We start from the raw sequence: 20,726 nt of genomic DNA, 5'->3' as shown, positions 1-20,726 counted from the left end.
GAGGTCAACGGTGCTGGGGCAGGTACCACAGAGGGCTGTCGTGAAAAGCCAATGGGATCAGGGGTTGAGGAGGAAGGGGTGTGGGCTCACGCCGAGGGGAAGTTCCTTGTCATAGGTAGGTACGTCACTGAGCAAAGCCTGTGAGAAGCAGGAGTGGGAGGAATGGAGGAAGGGGGAGAGACTTCTGCTCCCAGCTATGGTGGAATAACAAACAGGCACTGGATTTAACCTCCTGCCCTAAGAAACAAACAAACTAGAAAACTGGACAAAATATACGAAAACAGAGGTTTCCAGACACTGAAAAGCAGGCAGTGCAGTACAGTGTGGCGACCCCTAAGAGAAGGGGACACACGAAGCGAGCCCTGCCCACTGCTGGCAGTGTCCCGGCAAGCAACGGAGGGAAGGGGTCACGTGGAGTCAAGGAGACCCTGGGAGGATGGAAGGGTGGGGGTGGGGGAGCCAAGCTTTTGGGGGGCAGTACCAGAGAGGAGAAAATGCAGAGAGGACTCTACCTATCTCCTGAGGGGTCCCCCTGGGGCTTTGGCTGAGGACCGCTCTGCACGCTTGTGAGAAAATAGCCGGGCTGCGGCAAGAGCCATCGGAAAGGAGTACACAAAACCACCCCAGGAATAGTTCATGATCCCTCTAGTCAGTGTGGAAAAGCACACTAACACAGGAGGCATCACGTAGAATCCCCAGCAGGAAAGTCCTCAACAGTGAAGCCAGATGAGGCCTAGGCTAAAGCCTGTCCAGGACCCACCCCAACGAAGTTTAAAAGTGAGCCTCCAAAGAATCAAACTGATTCTTCCAACGTCACTGTGTCCCAGAACAAAGCCCCCAGATATTGAGAGGAACACAACACATCCAACAGCTACGTGAAAATCACAATGTCTGGCATCCAACCCCAAATCATCAAGCACGCAGAGAAGCAGGAAAACAAAACCAACACATGACCAGGAGGAAAAGCAATAAAAACAGACTCAGAAGATGTCAGATGATAGAATTAGTAGACGAGGACGTTAATACAACTGTTATAAATATATTCTACACGTTCAAGAAAACAGAGGAATGCGTGAGCATGATGAGAAAAGAAATGGATGGGATTTAAAGAAAACTGAAAACTCAGGGGCAAAAATACGACACCCGAAATGAAAAAATACTGGATAGGATTAACGGCAGATTAGACGCTTAAGAAGAAACGATTAGTGAACTTGAAGACACTGCAACAATCTAAAATAAAACACAGGAAAAAGTTGAAAAAAGGGCAACAGCAGAGCATCAGTAAGATGTGGGACAACGTAAAGCAGCCTAATGTATATGCAATTAAAGTCCCAGAAAACAGACTAAGGAGGCAGAACCCCACACCCACAGATCCAAGAGCTCAACAAACCCATGAAGAAAAATGTCAAGGCACTTCATAATCAAGTTGCTGGCAATGGATGATAAAGAAAAAAAACTGTAAATCAGCCAGAAGAAAAAGATACTATCAGAGTCCCTATGATCACAGCCTGGGTAAGGGAAAAATTAGGTCCACTGCTAGTTTTCGTAAATAGCCACACCACGCACATGCTTCTGCTAGAACAGCGGAGTTTTAGCATATTAGTTACACAGTTGCGATAGACACCATATGGCCTGCAAAGTCTAAACACTTATTATCTGCCCCTTTACAGAAGGTTTCTAACCCCTGCCCTAAAGTGACAACAAGATACAGCTAATATGCCAATAAAGGAGATAAAGTGGAATCATAAAAAATACTCAATCTAAAAGGGGGCAGGAAAAGGAACAAAACAGATGGTACAAATAGAAAACAAGTAGCAAGATAATAAGTTTAAATGTAATTATATTGACAATTACATTAAATGTAAATAGTCTAAACATTCCAATTAAAAGGCAGAAAACTGTCAGATTAGATAAAAAGCAAGAACAATAAGGTGTCTGTAACAGAAACTCACTTTATAATGAGGGACATAATTGGGTTAAAAGTATAAATAGGATGAAAAAGGATATACCAGGCTAATACCAATCAAAAGAAAGTTAGGGCAGCTGTCCTAATATCAAACAAAGTAGATTTCAGAGCAAGGAATATTACAAGGGATAAAGAAGATGATTTTATAATGATAAAGAGATCAGTTCGTCAACAGCACATAACTAGCCTAAATGTGTATGTGTCTAAGAATAGAGTTTCAGTGAACATAAAGTGAAAACCAACAGAAATGAAAAGAGAAACAGACAAATCTGTAATTAGGATTAGAAACTTCATTATCCTTTTCTCAATAATTGATAGAAAACAATTACAGAGAAAAACCAGTAAGGATATAGAAGACGTGAACAACACTGTCAACCAAATTGACTTAATTGACGTGTACAGCAGGGAGGAAATACCAGGCTTGGCTAGTAGAAATAAATGTGTTACTGAATTCAGGAGAGCGTGCACCTCTCAGATAATAGATAAGATGAGAATGTGGTTAAATGAAAAGTGTTTCCTTTCTTGGAACCACACACATGAGGTGAGCCAAGAGCAGAGCTGGAAGTTCAGTCAACAGGGGGTTTCTAGTCACCCTGGTTATAGGCCCTCTGCTCATGCTAACCATTTTATAAAGAAGAAGCCCACAGGTAAATCAAGCCAGCAATAATTAGAAGCAGAGAAACAGGTGGTCTGAACAGGAGGAATTAAGGAAGGATCTTTACAGTGGACAGAGCATGAGGCCAGGTGGGGGAACATCCCGGGTTACTGCACAGCTGCTGAATCTATCCTGATGACAGGCTCTTGTACCATGTGAACAAACAAGCTGTAAGTCCACACGGTCTCCTCTTGCACTTGGTAGTACTGTCATAAGGAAGTAAACTCCATGACTGGGACCCTGTGGGCTGGTCTGAATGCTACACCTTGACTATATTCCCTGCTTGCAGACATGCAGGAGGGTGTATCCACTTTATCCGTGGGCAGAGTGGAAGAGAGAAGGGAATCAACACAGAAATAAAGATAAGCCACCAATAAGGATGAGAGTCAGCATTACAGGCAATGGTCCACCTGGAAATCTTCCTGCATAACCCACAGGCACCTTAAAACTCAACATATCCAAAACTGGCATCATCTCTCTCCCTCCCCAACCAAACTGCTCTTCTTCCAAAGGTCCCCATCTCAGTAACTGGCACCATGACACACCTGGATGCTCTTGGTAAAAATCCGGGGCTCATTCTGGCTACTTCTTCCCTCCCACCTCTCACCCTCACCCACTGCATGTAACTGGCATTCATTCCTTTTCCTGCCCCGGAATGGACCCTCACTGTCTTTCCTGGCACCTGCATCCAGCTTCTGAACTCCCCTGTGAGCGCGCACCAAGAAAACATGACTCCCTACAGGGAGCCCAGGCCCTCTGCGGCTGCCTTGGCCAACCTCACATTCCGCCATCGACACACACTGCACCATGTGGGCCCCCCACACTCCGGGCTACCTCCCGCCTCCGGGCCTGTGCCACACTGTCCCCACCGCCTCGGACACTCTTCTCTCTCCACACTCGGCTCACCCTGTGGCTGAGCAGCCCCGCCCTCGGATCCGGGGCCTCCTGGAGGGCAGCGGACAGGTCCGCTCCTGTGTGTGCGTGGGGCCAGAAGCGGGCGCAGAGGAGGAAGAGGCGGCCGCGCTCACCTGCTGATGATGCCCTTCATCTGGATGTCCTTGTCCTCCTGCTGCCGTCGCAGCCGCTCCTCGCCCTCCTCCAGCCGCGCCTGATACTCCAGCACCAGCTTCTGGGTTGTCTCCTCCTGGCACTTGAACAGGGTCTCATACTCCTCCAGCTTCTTGGTGGAGATTCGCAACTTGTCCTGCAGCACTGCCAGGTCCTGCTAGGAGGGCGGCGTGCCACGGGCACAGCACCCAGGACAGAGAGCACAGCCTCATGAGCCCGGGGAAGGGGCACAGGATGGGAGGCAGCCCGGCTCGGAATGCCTCAGGGCCCATCACCATCTCAGTCCTCTTCCCACAGCGGGGAGACGCCCAGGGAGAGGGGGCCAGTGACACTCGATGCCTGGCCCCCATCCGGGGCTCTCCCACCCGCCAGCCCAACCTACAGCTATGAGGCAGATGAAGACTCGAACCAGACCTCAGAAGTAAAGGTCCTGAGCTTTTCATAATAAAAAAAAGTTATAAACCTCTTGGGTACATTAAGGAGATGACAGTGCTCTGAGAGACGGGGGCTCCACAGGAGGGGACGCTGAGACCCAGAAGGCAAATGACCCAATCACGTGAGGAGCACAGTGACCGATGGGGTGAGATCCTAGCCTCCCAGGCTCGATTTGACCCTGAAGCCGTGGCAAGTCGCATAGGAAGTCGGGGGAAGAGATTAAAGGCAGTGGTCTAGGGCTTTCTGGATCTGACTCAGCCCAGCACTCTCGGCCTTCAGGGAGGAGGAGGGATGTATAAAGTGGCAAGAGAAGCAGTGAGCTGGGAGGCTGTGCGAGTTGAACAGAGAGCGAGGCAGGGTCAACACCCGAATCAAGGGGCTGGAGAGGTTGGGCGCCGGGTACTGTGAGAATACAGGGAATGGGGAAGGCAGGAAGGGCCTCTCCTTGAGTCTCGGGCATCAGGAGCCAGTTCACTCATCAGCCAAGGACCGCCCAGAGGCCAGGAGGCAGCAAATGTAACTCCTGAAGCAAAGCTGGCCCCAGAGAGCCCAGCTCTGGAAGAAACAGCCCCATCCTAGGTCTCCTGCACGGCTGGTCCGAGTGGGGTCGGGAGGGCCCTCCCTGACAGAGGCAGGACCAGGTATTCAAGGAGCTCAAGGGAACTCCAGGATTTGCCTGCGAGGGTTAATGGCAAAGAAAGAGAGAAACAGCAGCTCACTGGGCCAAGGCACGAGGAAAGAGAACACTCCAGCTGCAGCCTGACCCTTGAAATCGTTCAGGCACTCCTTGTAATTCACAGATGGGAAGCAAGGTAGGTAGTCTCAGAAAAGCGCAGAGCCCGGCCCCAGACTCACGCAAGGAGCCTGGGGTGAAGCTGGCCCTCCTTGCTCCCCAGCCAAACTCTGGCTCTTGGAGCACTGTGCCCCATGTCCCCTGGTCCCGTTCACGCAATAATGGTGAAAGCAGGTGGATGCAGTGGACCAAGGGGATGGTGGAGGCGGCGGAATGCAGCATGGACGTGGACCTGACCCCAGGCCAGTGCGAGGGAGAGCGGACACCCCGCCCTGCGTGCCCTCGCCTGAGAGGCTGCTACAGGCTTTCCTGGGGCCGAGAGGGGCGAGGGTACCCACGGTGAGTGGGGGAAGTGGCTGCTGTTCTGGGGGGCCTTGCACTGGTCCTGTGTCAACCTGGGCTTTGGCCTCCAGGAGGAGATGGGAACCGGCCATGGATCCAGGGCAGCTGCCACAATAACTAAAAGAATTGTGGAGAACTGGAGCACCCCACTGCTCACCCAAATACTAGATGTACAATTGGGGGTGGGATCTGGATGTTTTAGGACCAATATTTTTCCCCTGGAAAGAAGAAAACATCTCGGTAGCAATCTGACATCACCCCTCCCTGGCTCTCTCTCCCAGACCCTGGTGGGGACGGGGACTGGGGGAAAGCCAGGCCGCGGGCAGGCACAATCCCAGAGCGGAGGGGCCTGGCCGGGGTGCCTCCCTGCTGTCTCCAGGACCCGTGCCTCTGCCTCTTCATGCGTGAGGCTCCCCCCAAGGGTCTCCATGCACCTCTTAGGCACCCCTGACCCCCCAGGTCCTGGATTCTCCTCAAGTCCCAGATGCTCAGAAGCTCGGCTGCCCAGTCACTTAGGGAAGGTGCCTCCTGGGGTCTGGATTCAATATGATTCCTGGGTGGGTCTCACATGCAGCCCATGTAGGAAACCTCAGGTTTAAGCTAAATCCTCCAAATTCCACTGACGGCTGTCCTCACGTGGGACCAGGGGTTGAGAGGGGACTGGCCACGTGCGGGAATTCAGGGCTCGAGGGGAGAGGATTCTGCCAGCCACCTCGGGGAGGCAGCCCGCCCTGCCCCGAACTGCCAGGGTCCAGCTTTACCTTTTCTGCTTGGCTGAGCTCTTCCTTACTCCTTAGCCTATCCCTGTGGGGGGGGTCTGGGCCCAGGCCCTCGTCTTCTAACAACTGCGCGTTCATGGTCAAGAGCCAGGCGGCCGTGCGGTCCAGGGCATTGGGGCTCACGGGTGAAGGGCCCTGCGATGAAACACAGCTGTGAGGGGCTGGAGGGAGGGGTGGGGGGTGGCCTTGGGTGAGCCCCAGGGACAAGTGGCTCAGAGGGAATCTTTAGCTGACTGGGCACGTCTGATGCAGCCCCCGGCCCAGGCAACTCCAGGTAGCCTGAAGCAGAGTCGAGAGCCCAGGTGGCCTCCTGAGCGTGGCTCTCTGCCGCCCAAGTGAGAGCGAGTGGACCTGGCCCACCAGGTCAGTGTCCGGCCCACAGTAAATCTGTTACCCTACTGCGTGTACAGCCCTGGAGGCCATCTCAGAGCAGGAGGCGGCCTGGGGGCCACGTCAACCCCTACCCTGGGTCGGGCTTTAACAGGCTTGGAACTGGAGATGGACGGACCCCTCCCCCTTCCTCCTTGACCCCAGCTGTCTCTGAGGAAACTGGCAGAGGGACCCCCGGGCCGCAGTGTCCCTGGTTCACAGGACGCAGGCAGGGGCCAGTGGGGCCGGGGGAGGGGCTGGGGGGGTGCACAGGCTGGTGGGATGGGGACGAGCGGGGCATCGTTCAGCATGGGATGGCAGCGGGTGCAGGTGGCGATGACACGGCCAGGAGGAGCAGCACAACACGGGTTCAGGCCGCCCCCCGGCGCCGGAGCCCGGCAGTACTGACCTGCTTGTGCACCGCACGAGGCTTCAGCTCGGGGCTGTCGCCCTTGGAGGAGGAGGACTGTTGCCGCAGCCGGGCTCCGGGGCCAGCCCAGTCGGGCGAGGCCGACGCCAGGGTCCCACTCGAGGGCCGCGGGTACTGCAGGGTGCTCAGCAGGGTGGGTGGCGTCCGGCCGCGGGGCGCGGGAGGCGGCGGCGGGGGTGGGGGCGGCGGCTGGTCGATCCTCCGCTGGGGGCCGGCGCTGTTCTGCCGCGGCCCCGGGGGCTGCCCACCCTTCTCAGTCAGCGACACCTGTCGCCGCGCCAGCTCCCCGGGGCGCCGCCCCAGCTCCTCGGCGGTGCTGCTGAAACTTCCCAGCTTGGCGGCAGCTGCCAGGTCCTCACTGTTGCTGTGGGAGCTCAAGGAGCTGTGGCCCTCGGAGCCAGAGTCGCCAAGGCCACGGGGAGACAGCGGCAGGCCGGCCGCCATCTGGTACACAGGGTTCTGGAAGGAGAGCGGCGCCAACAGCTGGGGCCGGCCCGGCGCGCCCTCCGAGGTGCCCGCTGTGCTCGGCGTCTGGCCTGCCCGCCGCACCGTGGCCAGCCCTGCCAGGCTCACTGGGGCCACCCGGGCCGGCCACCCGGCCACCAGCTGAACTGCAGGTGCCTGCCCGTCGACGGCGAGGGCGTCGGGGCCCGCCGGGGAGCCCGCCTCCCCGTCCAGCGTGCGGGCGTCCTGGAGGTCCACCATGGACAGGCTCTTGCCACCGTTGGCCATCTGAAGATCAGGCTCGTTGGCTTCCGAGTAACTCGAGCTGCGGGCAGGTGAGGGCTGGACCCCGGAGGACCTTGTGACAAAAAACAAGTCCTTGTTTTCGGGGGTTGGAGACGGTAACCGGGTGAAATCTATCAGACTGCAGGGAGACAAGCACACACAGGGAAAGAAGGGGGAAGAGAAGAACTGTGAATGCGGCCAAGGCGGGTCCCAACCAAAAGCCCCCGCCAACCTGCCGCCCACCCGGCGGCCTGAGCCAGGGTGGGGGGAAGGGGAGGGGAGAAGAGGGAAGGCAGGGGAGGGGAGGAGGTGTGGGGGTAGTGAGAGTGGGAGAGTCCCGGGGCCCAGTGGCGCAGCTGCAAAACCAAACCACAGCCCGGGCAGCTGACCCTGGCAGAAGCCACCACGAGGGCGAGGGGCTGATGGCTGCTCCAGCACGGAACCTCTGCACTAGGGACCCGCGCTCCCAGGGTCAGGCCAGGCGGCCTGGCAGGCCCTTTCCCTGCTCAGCTGCATCTTGGGACAGTAGGTTCTGGGGCCTGAAGTGTTCTGGAAAATCCCTCTGACTAAATCCAAACCCACGACGCAGTGGCTCTCTGCTATCCAAGGGTCCTGCACCGAGAACTAGGGCTTCAAAGCCACGGGGGCTCCCTCTGCCTCTTCCCTCTTGCTCCTAGTCACACTGGCAACTAGGTGGGGGCCTGTGCTGAGAGAAGCCTCCACCTGCAGCCTCCTGCTGCCACCCGTCTGACTGGCAGGCGGGGGCTGGCGCTTCCGGCAGAAGCAAGGAATCAGAGGAGGCTCCTCCGGGCGTGACTCAGGCGGGGAGGGCCTGCACCTGCCGTGGCAGGCCATACCCTCACCCCCATCCCGGACTCCCAGACTCTCCCTGGCCCCTCCCTGGAAGCCAGCTCCTTGGAAGGGGGCACAAAGCCAGGTGGGCTTTGGAGGGAAGAATACGGGGGGTGAGCAGGGCTCTGAGTGGGCTAGAGGCAGCAAGAACTTGGGGGTTCAACATGGGCTTAGAAAGGAGTTGGCTTAGCCTGGGATGGTGAGGAAGTGCCAAGTCCCAGGTGATGGGACTTAGGCAGGGCAGGTAGCGGCCACTCAGGGCCACAGCACTTGTGGGTCGAGAAGAAGTGGACAAGGGCAGCAGGTGGAGCCGGGAGAAACCCAGACCAGCCATGGGCCTGGGCCGTCCTTCCACACAGCCAGGTCAAGTCTCCTGAGAACCCATGTGCCCGGACACCTCTCGAGCCACCACTCGGCTAAGGTGTGTTCCCCACCTGAATCTCTGCTTTGCCTCACTTGGAAGATTGTATGAACGGCCCCTCAAGACTTGGAGGGACCCGAGAAGGGGCATCAAGGTCTCTGCATCTCCCGCCTCCCCCTGGGCCTCCAGTCCCTCGCACCACATCCCCAGGTCCTCGATCTCAACGCCCTCGTCTGCTAAAAGCCTGCTGCTGCCACCATTTCAGAACCAGAGAGCTCCCAACTCTGCTGCTCCGGCCTCATCCTCACTAGCGGGTCCAAGATGGCCCTGGTAGAGGAGGGGAGTGTACAACTGCGCCACAAATAGTTCACCGTAAACGCCAAGGTCCTCATTTTGATGTCATCACTCAGAGAACACTTTGCCTCCCCCTCCACTGTTGTTTTATTTACTGGACACTCGTCCCAGGGCTGGGGGCTCAGAGCAAGAGCTGGGCCTCAGCATCTCTCTAGTTTCCCAGGCTCCCAGTCTCTAAGCCTTACAGTCACCTGAGCTCCTCCTGAAAACACACACCCTGGAGCGTCACTTCTGGAGATTCTGATTCAGGTCCAGGAAATACCAGGAAACACATACAACCCAGTGATGTGGAAGTGTCTGGGACCAGTAATTGTTCTTCAACAAAAGATGGGTTGTCTTTCTCCAGGCCTTTGTCTGTGCTAGTCCCTCTGCCTAGAACGCCTTTTCTACCAATGGAGGTATTACTGTTTCCTAAGCTCCAAACTATAGCACTACCTCCTCCAAGAAGCCTTTCCTGATTTTTCCCAAACAGAACTTCACTACTTAGGGTCTGAAAAACACACCTGAGTCTCATTCAGCTTGTTTTATAAACACCAGCGTAGGTATCTTCCACCCCAAATGAGACTGCAGGTGGCTGCGCCTTGTCTGAACAGGCACCCCGCAACACCCAGCACGCCTGGCAGCTCTTACCCGGAGACGTCGTTCTCGATCGCCACCTTCTGCAGCCCCGCTGAGACGCTGCTGCTGCCCGAGCCGGGCGGAGAGGCCAAGTCGCTGGTCCCTGCAAGCTGCCCACTGCCTGGGGCACTCAGTGCAGTGTGCACGTCCCTCAGGATTCGAGGCAGAGGCCCCAGTTTGGATACGATGCTCTGCAAAAACACAGCAAGAGGCAGGTGTGACCCACTGGGGCTGCCTGTGGAGGCCAAGTGCGCTGTAGCCACTGTGTTCAAAACTTCTAAGGAGCCAGTCAGAAATGCAGGCCCGCCCTCCCATGCAGATCAGATCCGGCAGGTCTGGGATGCGGTAAGGAGCCCAGAAATCGCAAATGACGTTTTTACCAGCTCCCCACATATTTCTGGGACAGGGTGCGAGGCCCACAGGGAGAAATGCTAACCTAGTCCAAGCCTTTCACCCCAGTCTGTCCTACCTCACTTCCCCCACAGAGAGGACAGGCCACACGGAATCCTGGACCTTCCCCACCTGAGAGGCTTGGCTCGGGGATGGCTCCCTCCCATGTCATCTACTCCACAGGGTGGGCTGGGCCCTGACCCACTCTGACACCTGAGCCCCAGGGGCAACGGCCCAGGCACCAGGCAGGCACCACCACACGCCCGTCAGGCAGACAGTGGCACCTGGGCTGGCTAAACCTCGCTATCCTGGTTTCGACCGATGGTGCTAAGCGTTCCGGGCTGGGGACAGGGGACTCTGCCTTCCCCTGGCTTATGCCCCAGCTTCCATCTAGGGCTTTGTGCAAAAAGAAAGTGTGAAAACTCGTGTAGTCAACAGAGAAGAGACGTGAGGGGCAAACAGCTCGACTTTCAATCCTGCTGCAACTTCTGTAGCTCCCGTCTGGTTGCGCGGACATGGAAGACGGTGGCAGGGCACAGGCGCTCAGTTAAGTGGTGGCCGTAGACTGAATGGTGTTTGGCAGCAGTGGAGGGAGAGAAGCCCTTGGCCCTCATTTCCATTTCTCCCTCCTGGGTCTCTCGGAGCCAAAGGGCAACGGACATAAAGGAGCAGAAATGACTGCAACAGCATGTTTGTAGTTAAAAGCTGGGCCTAATCTGAGCGTCCAGTAAACTAAATGGTGCAGTCACATGACAGGACAGTCTGTGCCATTAGAAAGGTCACAGTGGCGGTGTGGCATGTACTGTCGTAAAGAGATGCCGATGACGGAGGAGTGGGAAACTCACGTGGCGCTGCACGCAAAGTTCTCACTTTAACAAAAAGGGAAAGGACTTTGCCTAGTGTGTACTTAACATATGCACAGGTGTACCTAGAAGGCTACACACCAGAGCGCCCTGAGTGCTCACCCCTAGGGACGGGACAGGAGTAAGAAGGCCTTCCGGTCCTGGTTCAGCAGTAGCTACTTTTGTAAGACGGTCTCACAGAGCCCTGGAAAGCAGATGTTCTGGAAGCGGATCCTGGCAGGCCCAGCCCTTGCTGCCAAGAACCTGCTCACTGTGCGAGCTGGGGCTGCTTGGGACAGTGGAACCCAGGCCACGGTGGCTGCAGCAATGTCAGAGATGTCTAGGGAATAACCATTTCAACTGATGGCCAAAGGCAACTCTGGAAAGGTTTGCAACTTCCTGCCTGACATGTGGAGGTGTGGCATCTTCAGTCTTCTTTTTCATATCGGTGGCCTTAAAACCCAGAGCAAGGACGTTTTCAGAGAAGCAGCTAACCCTGATCACACTTTTCGGAGGCAGGGAGCACACCCTCAGCAGTGGACTCCATCCACTCAACGCCACAGCCAAAGCCCCAGTACACAGAGCGGCCTCCCTTGGGCAGGGGCTGCCGCGTGAGCACGGCGCTCCCCACCGAGGAAGTGGGCCCCGAGATCCCCAGCGCTTACAGGGCCTGGGCTGGACCCTCGGGCTCCGGCGCCCGGCAGGGCCGCTGATCCGCACCACACAGGCGAACCCTCTGAGCCCCTGGCTACTCTGGGAGCTGGAGCGGCCTGAAGCAGCTCTGGTGGCCTTCGGCCCGCCCTCCGCCCATTGCGGCCCGGTGCACAGGCACCTGCTCCAGCTGGCTGACGGCCTCCCAGAGCAGCGAGTGCAGGCTGGAGAGCTCGCGGCCCAGGTCGATGTAGCCCTCGAAGCCGGCCGTGTTGGAGACGGTCTCGGGGTTGGAGATCTCCAGCAGGAAGCGCTGCATGCTGGTCCACTCGTGCTCCAGGAACTGGTTCATGAACGACATGTACTCCTCCTTGCTGCCAAACCTGGAGCCGAGCAGACGGCGTGAGTGCCCCGGGCCCCGCCCAGGAGCCCCCCTTCGCCACTTACTCCCCAGCCAGCCAATCCACTCTGGCTCAGAGCCCTCATGGCTAAGGCTAGAGACCCTTTCTGGGCCTTTTCTCACAGGACCTGGAAGGTTCCGTGGCCCTCACTCCCCATTCACTGGCAGTCACAATCTCCTTCCTCTTTTCCCCCAAATGGCAATGGCCTGGTGCGTAGACGACTCTCAATCCATGCCCGGCCAGGTCTCTCTGCTGAGCTTTCAGACACATTCCGCCACGGGCACCTCCCCCTTCGTCCTCAGCTTGGCCAGGTCTGCGGTCATCTCCGGCACCCCGAACCTGCGCCCTCCTCTGGGGCTCCCTGCCCCAAGGGGAGACGCCACCACCCAGCAGAGAGCTGCACGAGGAGCTCGGCCGTGGTCAGCTCCCCCCGTGCCTCCCCCACCACTGGCCAGGCTGCTGACCTTACCTTCTAGTCACCCCGTGACCTCGCAGCAGTGCCTCCAGCATCGCCACCTCCCGGGCCCAATACTTGCATCCCTTTGCTGTTACCAGAAGCATAATTTTGCTCTCCTCCCAGCCTCTCGCCTGCCAGTCCCGCCCCCTCCACCCCCTGGTCCCACTGCAGTCAGGCTGAACTCTGCAGGACTCTCACCCTCTCCCTCGCTCCAAGGCCCTGCCTGGCCTTCAAAAGCCCCTGCTTTCCTCTTGGGTCTCATCTCCCACCTCCCCCAGCCTGGCACTTGCTGATTCAGGGACTGCACAGTGCCTGGTCCCTCCCGGGCCTGTCTGCCCCTGCTGCCCTTCGTCCTGACACGCGGGTGGGGGAGAACGTCTTCTAGGAAGCCTCCCTCTCTCCTCTCCCAAGAAGCTCAGGGCCCTCCTGCGAGCCCGTGTGCCCACGTCCACCCGCTCTCTCCCCTGCTGTAGGGCTGTCTCCCGGAGGGCAGGCCGGGCCCAGAGGAGGCCCAGAGGGGGGCTCCATCCACACCTCCTGAGAGCGCCTTGATGACCCAGCCCTTCCGTTTCCACCCACTCCCTCTAAGGTACCGCAAGAACACTGAAGTGCTTCACTAGCAAAGACGTCCTTGGCAGCCTTAGATAAGGACAATCTGAAACAAGCCGGGTGCCCAACCGCAGGGGTCGGCTTCAGGAGACACAGGCCCTTGTCCCTCAAAGGCATATTAGTCACTCATTTCAAAACCAAGCGTATGAATGGTAAGTACATAGGAGAATCCTTATGATAAAATGTTCATTCAAAGAAGCAGAAGGGGGCTTCCCTGGTGGCGCAGTGGTTGAGAGTCCGCCTGCCGATGCGGGGGACACGGGTTCGTGCCCCGGTCCGGGAAGATCCCACATGCCGTGGAGCGGCTGGGCCCGTGAGCCATGGCCGCTGAGCCTGCGCGTCCGGAGCCTGTGCTCCGCAACGGGAGAGGCCACGACAGTGAGAGGCCCGCGTACCGCCAAAAAAAAAAAAAAAGCAGCAGAAAGAAAAAATACCTTGTTTTCTCCCCTTTGAAAATTACACGGAAACATACCACAGCGGCATGTACGTTCAGTAGGGGAGCTGGGGTGCGGGGAAGGACTGAGGACAGCAGGGACTGGCCTGCCGCGCGGCCCAGCTCTGGGGCGGACCCTGCCGTCGGGGGACGTGGCACTCACTTGGCGAAGTTGGCCAGGTTCTGGGTGACCTTGGCGATGAGGGTGAGTGTGCGGGCGGTGCGGTCATCGGGGTACTCCTGCAGCAGGTTGAAGAGGGAGGGCGACATGATGGCCGGGCAGAGGAAGCGCAGGAACAGGGAGGCACTGATGAGCCGCTCGCTGATGTCCGGCCGGCCGCGGTTGCTGCACTCTTGCCGCCATGAGGCGAACACCTCCTTCAGCTCCCGCGGGAAGACACTGTGCCGGGACACATGAGGCGGGGCTGGCCGTCAGGCAGGGCGCCGGGACCAGAGGGGGCAGAGCAGGGACCCGGTTCTGGGTCCAATGGAACCGAGTTCCAGCCCTGCTCCACCATGAGGGCTGTGTGAGCCGGCACAGGGAGAGCACAGGAGCAGGGCCGCCCGGGCCGCAGTCAGGTGGATCTCTCCCCGAGGGGCTGAGTGGGGTGGGACACAGGCACGGGGGAGCCGGCAGTGAGGGCCAGCTCCCAGAGGGCTTCACCCCCTCCCCACACGGCAGGCATCAGGGTCTGGGGGGGTGAGGAAAACACAGTAGGAACAGAGCACCACTCCTTGGTTCCCATCCCTGCCTTTTGAGACTTACTCCCTTCACTCAGATAACGTTACAGAGTTAGAGGTTTTCAGCAGAGCTCGGGGTGATCAAGAAGATGGCTGGATCCTAACCACAGGGTGAGGACACGGCTCCCTACTTTCTCAGTGGGGAGGCAAATGGAGGCAGTGGCCTCCCCAGGCGGACCCGGTGAGTGTAGGCCGCGTTCCCGGCACCCGGCTGGGGGCTATCTCCTCTGGGCGTCCCCCCACCCCGCCACAGGGAGGCCCCACCAGGCCAAGCTTTAAGTGGCCTTCCTATCTTTTCACCCTAGAAGATGGGCGCTCCCTGAAGCCAGAGTCCGCCTGGCTCTGTCACTAGCTCAGGGCGCTCTGACCCAGGGCCTGGCCCTCCCTGGGCTTCGGTGTCCTCGCTCTCGCACTAACAACAAGGCCTGCGCTGCCGAGCTCACAGAGCCATCTTAAGGCTGGGCCCCCCAACACTCTAAGAGGCTTCGATCAGCTTGAAGAGCTTCTGCCCAACAAGCCCAGCACCCAGCCCGGCAGGCTCTGGCAGTGAATGTGGCTGAACCAACAAGGACGTGGCTAGAGAGGAAGTGAGGGCAGGTGACCTTTAGTCCTGGCCTCTGAGGTACCAGGCACAGGACTGGGCAGGGGGCAGGCGCTGAATGATAACATCTATCAACAGCCTTGTTCAGAACTGAGAGGTGCCTCTGGGCCTCTACAAACGCCAGAAAGAGGAAACAGAAAATCACTGTCCGTGGATATGTTTCCCTGTGTCCCACACCCGGTCCGCCCTGGGAACAGGGGGGAAGAGGGTGAAAACACAGCCTAGCCCAAGGGTGGGAAGTGTGTTCCAGAGCGCAGGCTCTCTGGCTGCCCCTCTTCCCCTGGTGCCAGGGTTCATTTTCAGCTCAGCCCAAGAGGCCAGGCTGGCCCCAGGTGAGCACCCTGTGTAGCCCTGGGCCAGAGGGCCCTGGGCCGGAGGCGCCCACCCCACTGGCTCTGGCCACTCTCTCTGCCCAGATCCAAGGCTGTCGCTCACCTAGCAGGCCCGCCTCTGCCTGTCCTTCGGGAGCAGCAAAACATTCCCGGGCCCTCCTGTATGCCCAGGCCCGAGCTGGTGAATCTGCCTGCCCCCAGGGCGCTCAGGGTGTGTGCAGGAAACGGACTTGGACACAGGCACAATCAGGCACTCTGATGGGAGCGGGGCTGTGAGCGAGGGTGCCCAGGAGAGGGGAGCCGACCATATGCAGTGACCTGAAGGAGGGCTGCAGAGGGGAGCCAGATACAGGCCAGGCCGGGAAAGAACATAATCAAAGAAAGGAGGGAGGTATGGCTGGGGGTCAGGGGGTGGGAATGGGGTCAGGAGAGCGACCTGGATGGGGACGGGATGCAGGTCCTGAGCTGCAGCAGTGACCGAGGAGGAAACCTTGGCAGCTCCTCCAGTGTGAAAATATACCCACTGCTTGGGGCTGGCGGCATGGTCCCCTGGACAGTGACGAGGCTGTACTCGGCACCAGGTCAGCCGCCACCAGACATACATGCCTGGGACGCTAGCCTTGTAGCCAGGCTAGCACTCCTCAGTGGCCCCGGGACTGATTCTGGCCCTGACCGCGGTCCTGTATGAGCGGCCGGCTCAGCACACCTCTGCTCCTTTCTGGGGCTGCCAGGAGCCCGCAGACCTCTGTCCCAGTTAAGGCCCCATCCACCTCCTTTGTCCTCTACAGCCCCAGCAGGAGGCCCACACCCGGTGTCCAGGCACCCACACAGGCCCCTGCTGGGCCTGATCACAAGCCTGTGAAGGTGAGCACCAGCTCCTACGGACAGGTGAGGAGTCCCAGGTGAAGCCATCCACCCACCCCAGGTGGGTGCCCGAGCAGGGCCTTGTCAGTCTGGCTCCCTGGGCAGCCCCAGCACCTACAACAGCACCAGCTGGTGCCCACTGTTAAGCATGTGCGATGGACTGCCAGGTCCAGTCCTCACCACTGCACAAACCACGTCCTGCATGTATACTCTGGAACACTGCTTACGTCTGACAGCCCAGAAAGGACCAGGACGGGGGCCTGGCAGCCCAGCGAGACTCAGCGGGGTCAGGCAGAGGGTGGCTTCCAATCCCAGAGCCCCACTCTGAAGCCGTGTGAGGTGCGGGCGTGTCCCCTCTCCTCTCCTTATTAAACCTCAGCTCTCCCGTTCGTGAGTCGGGGATGATGGAGGAGAGCCCCTCACAGAGCTGTCCGGAGGGAACAAAGCCCAGCACTCTGTAGGCACCTGCACAGAAGGACACAGAAGGACAGGGGAGACGCAGGGGTGGGGGGCCCTGGGCAGCTGAGGCCGAGAAGGGCGCGGAGGCAGCACTGACCAGTAGGAGTTGATGATCTTGCAGAAGGCCAGCTCGCAGCACATCTTGAGGTTGCCCTGGTGCTCGGGGAGGTCAGCGGCTGAGCACTTGCTCGGGTCCACTTCACAGTTCTCATCCGACTCATACAGCGCTTTGATGAACTCCCCTGCGGCCAGAGGGCAGGAGGGGGCAGTGAGGACCTGGCGAGCTTGCCCTGCCTCTGCCCTCTGCCCCCGGCCGGCCCACACACCCTACCCAGTGCGTCCTGCAGGTACTTCTGGCCCACCAGCTTGAGGTACTCCTCGATGGCCTTGGTGGCCAGCGTGTTCTCCCGGAAGATGAGGTGCTCGTCTCCACAGCGGTCCACCTCCGACATCATCAGGTCTGTCAGGAAGTCCTGTGGAGCCAGGTGAGGAGAGTGGACCTGAGCAGACTCGGCAGGTAGGGCCCTAGGGTTCCAGACCCACACCCTAGCCAGGAGCCCCTGCTCCTCGAGGCTGCTCCATTGGCAAGCTACTGGTACCCACTGGTGGGGGCTGCCTGGGAGTGAGGGCAGGGCAGCCTGATGAGGGGAGACGTCTAGCCACGGCCACATCAGAGCTGGGTACCGGATCAGGGATGCAAGAGCATGCTGCATGGAGCCATGGGCCCCCGTATCACAGCCGGGCCCACGGAACTCAAATCCCTGCTCAGCCCTGCCCAGGTCTGGTGGGGTGACGGTAGCAGAACTCCCCCGCCCAGTGCCACCCGTGTCGAAGAGGACAGATGGGCTGCCCTCTGCCCCTCGCACAAGCAGCTGCCACTGTCCACCCAGTACTCTGATGGGGTCTCCCACACCAGACATGGGCTCGTTCTGCGTAGCCTCACAGGCAAGGATGAGAGAGAGGCAGAGGCAGTCCGGCTGCCCTGGAAGGCAGTGAGCCAGTGCTCAGATGGAGAGAGCACCGACCTCGGCCTGGGCGGGAAGGCGGCCCACCAGCCTCTCAGCCCCAGGCACAGCTTCACGGGCAGACCCCAGGAGGGAGCCTGAGCCCACGCCTTCCCTCCTGACTGCAGGGAGGCTGCACGATGAACCTGCTGCATCACCCAGGTGGAAACTCCTCCCTGGAGCCTGCGCCTCCTCACGCCCACGGCCAGCCTTGTGACTTGGGGGATGGGGGGGAGGACAGGCAGGAGGCAGGAAGTCGGAGACCCGGAGGAGGGTGACAGTCGGGCCAGGGGCCGCCCTGCACAGAGGCTGCACTGGCCAGTGCGGGCCAGGGCTTCTGGAGCTCTGGAAATTCCTCACTCCGATGGGCACAACTCTGGGCCCCTCTGAAATCACAAGTGTCCCTTGAAATACAGAACCGAACTCCGGGTCCCGGAGACCTGGCTGGCTGGCCAATGGAGAGACAGGAGGGGCTGGCGGGAAGTGGCAGTTGGCCTCTCCGGGGACCACACAGCCTGAGGACCCCTTCCTGACCACAGGTGGCCTCCAGGGCCCCCTCTCTGAGCACACGACAGCAGAGGTAAGTACTGCGTGTACTGCCCTGCTCTTGCCCACAGGGCTTCCGGAACTCCCGGAGCAGGCGCGAGGCCCAGGTGGGGAAGAGGAGGGGCTCTGCTAAGAGCTAGGGCCCGACAAGGGGGAAGAGGCCCAGAACAGGACAGGGACCTGTCCAAGGCCACACAGCTACCTGGGCCACACTGGGCCCGAGTCTCTTGTTTCCAGGCCCTGTTCCTCCCCTCGCACTGAGGGGAGGGGGGACGGCAAGGAGAACGTGCCAGGTGCCCCCTCACATAGCCCTCCCCCGGGACTGCAGGGCCCTCGTCACGTGCTCTCGAGAGACATCGCACCCATCAGTGCCCAAGTGGTCAGAGTTCGGACAAACGTCACGCCAGCAGCCCGAGTTACTTCCTATCCTTCCACCTACTGCTCTCCCCACCTAAGGGCCCACTGGGAGGCTGCAGCCCTGGCTTCCCCCTCCTTCCACAATAAGCAAACTGATTCTTCTGTCTCAGCTGTGAGTATGAGAGCAAAGGTCCCTTCAGATCGGAGTCAGACTCCCAGGCCAGCCCAGCCCTTGGGGGCCACGTACTGGAAGAACAGACACAGAGACAGAGAGGACGCTGCTCCAGCCCCTGCTGCCTCCCTGGAACTCCCTCTGGAGGCACGGCTTCCATTCACTTAGTTTCTAGCCCCCTTCCCACTGCTAAGCAAGAAATTAAGAGACGGTCCCACATGCAGCCTTGCCCAGGCAGGTCGGAGGCTGGGGGCAGGGGAAGGTGGTCCAACAACGTGGAGGAACCGAGTGCTGGACCCCACGGGGCCCATGCCGGGAAAGCGCCCCTCCCTGTGCCTGCGTTGGTCCCACACCATGAGCCCAACAGGCAGGGGCTCTGAAGGGCCCGAAGGAGGCCAGGGCCTTCCGGGAACAGACAGAGGATAAGGGCCCCAATGGAGCACGTGCCCTGGGCTCTGCCTGCGGACCTGAGGTCCGGCCCCGCCCGTGTCTTCCCCAAGCCCAGGCTGAGGGCTCAGGACCTTGACCAGGGCAGTCCCTCACCCCCACCACAGGCCGCAAGCCACACCACGTCCAGAGGGCAGAGGCCCAGCTCCTGGGGCCAGCACACAAGGCCTCTGCAGCGTGGATGGACCCCACGTCCAGCCCTTCTCCACTGCATCCAAGGGAGGGGGCAGGGTGGAGAGGGGGAGGTGTGCCCTCGAGGCCCACAGAACCACACTCCACTGCGATGGGCAGGTAGGCGTGTGGAGCCTTCCAGAAGGAGCCTACCTGTCTCCAAAGCCAGGTGGGTGGGGCTGAGGTGTGGCCTGGCAGGGAGAGGCAGGTGAAAGGCCGGGAGAGGGGCCCCGCCCCGGCCCTGAAGTAGGGCCTGCTGGAGGGCTTTAGATGAGCTCTGCTCCTGGAGACTCTGGAGCTGGGGACGGCTGTAGCTGTGGCAGGCTGCCCGTCAAACAGACGGCTGCAATAGTGACTGTGTCCCATGTGTGTGAATTGGGAGTGAGGGGGGAGTCTGGGGCTCGGACAGCGGCCTGCACCCTGGCGGTCACCTGTTGGGATGTGTCCCAAACTCAACACCTCACTGGACGTGTGTGTCTGGGTCGCTGGGACCTGTGTGCCGGCAGAGGTGGGCCTCGTGGCCTGCTCGCCTCGAGCCTCAGGGAGGGGCCAGCCCTCTGGGGCAGTGGGTTAAGTCCCTAAACCCATTTCCTCACTGCAAGGTGTGCTCCGGTCCAGGGGCTCCATACCCGCCTCTGTGATCAGCTCCAACCACGGCGAAGGAGCACGAAGTCCCCACCCTCCACGATGCATCTCTTGGGTTTCAGAAACTCACCTGGCTGTGACCAGTGCCTCCACCAGAGCTGAAATCCACGACGTGGACATGGGGACCGGTAGGTAATCCAGCACGTCACCCAGCCTCCCACGGGGCAACATGAGGTGGGGTCCCGCCTGAGGCCCACACACCTACCTTCACCTTGCCCGTGCTCTGCAGGATGTGCACCAGGGCCGATGCCATCTCCTCCTTGGTCTTGGCGCTGAGGATGGGCTCGAGGGCGGCACAGAGCCCCAGGTAGTGGTTGGTGATGTGCTCGGCAAACTCCTTGTACATCTCCATGGGCAGGATGGTGATGGTCTGGTAGCGCGCCTTGATGCGGATCATGGGCCCGGGGCCCTTGCCGCTCTTGGGGTTGGGCGTCACCACCGGGTACCACTTCTCCACGAACTGCCGGCCGGCCACGGAGGCGGCGGGCAGGCTCACCAGGCCCAGGTAGCTGTTGCGTTCCTTCTTCTTCTTCTTGTCTGTCTCGCGGTACAGGTGGACGGTGACGGTGCGCAGGGGCGGCAGGTTGTGGAACTCGAAGTGCTCGCCCCAAAAGACGTTGTCAGTCTTGAGCTTGCCCGTGGTGCGTGCGTACAGCACGTCGTCCAGGCACAGCTCGCACAGGTACTTCTTCTTGGCAGGCAGGTCCTTGGCCTCGATCACCCACAGCTTCAGGATGTGCTCCACGCGCCGGCTGTTGTCCTGCGCACACGCACAGGGGGGCCGCGGTGACTGGGGGCCCAGCCGCCTGCCCATCGCCCAGCCCGTAGCGGGGAAGAGCTCTTGGAGCCTGGA

At 59.6% G+C, this 20,726-nt stretch overlaps 1 protein-coding gene across 13 annotated transcripts in view; it reads right to left on the bottom strand.

Moving 5' to 3' along the window:
- DAB2IP (DAB2 interacting protein) overlaps nt 1-20,726 on the bottom strand; it is a 172,954-nt gene that overhangs the window by 6,302 nt on the left and 145,926 nt on the right. For 10 of the 13 annotated variants that reach the window (XM_089913694.1, XM_022578839.3, XM_089913695.1 and 7 more), the window contains 9 exons: nt 20,079-20,633; nt 16,863-17,004; nt 16,629-16,773; nt 13,698-13,934; nt 11,816-12,017; nt 9,764-9,942; nt 6,817-7,705; nt 6,021-6,173; nt 3,650-3,846 (listed from right to left, as the gene is read on the bottom strand). In XM_089913694.1, coding sequence (XP_089769820.1) covers nt 3,650-3,846; nt 6,021-6,173; nt 6,817-7,705; nt 9,764-9,942; nt 11,816-12,017; nt 13,698-13,934; nt 16,629-16,773; nt 16,863-17,004; nt 20,079-20,633 — 2,699 coding nt within the window. The remainder of the gene's footprint in view (nt 1-3,649; nt 3,847-6,020; nt 6,174-6,816; nt 7,706-9,763; nt 9,943-11,815; nt 12,018-13,697; nt 13,935-16,628; nt 16,774-16,862; nt 17,005-20,078; nt 20,634-20,726) is intronic. The other 3 variants (XM_022578822.3, XM_022578821.3, XM_022578827.3) reach the window with 3 other exon arrangements.

The sequence above is a fragment of the Delphinapterus leucas genome, chromosome 6 (assembly GCF_059928025.1).
Source record: "Delphinapterus leucas isolate spDelLeu-1000000601 "Yukka" chromosome 6, BTC_Dleu_Yukka2, whole genome shotgun sequence".
Classification (NCBI taxonomy): domain Eukaryota; kingdom Metazoa; phylum Chordata; class Mammalia; order Artiodactyla; family Monodontidae; genus Delphinapterus; species Delphinapterus leucas.
This window is presented reverse-complemented; position numbering and strand designations above follow the sequence as displayed.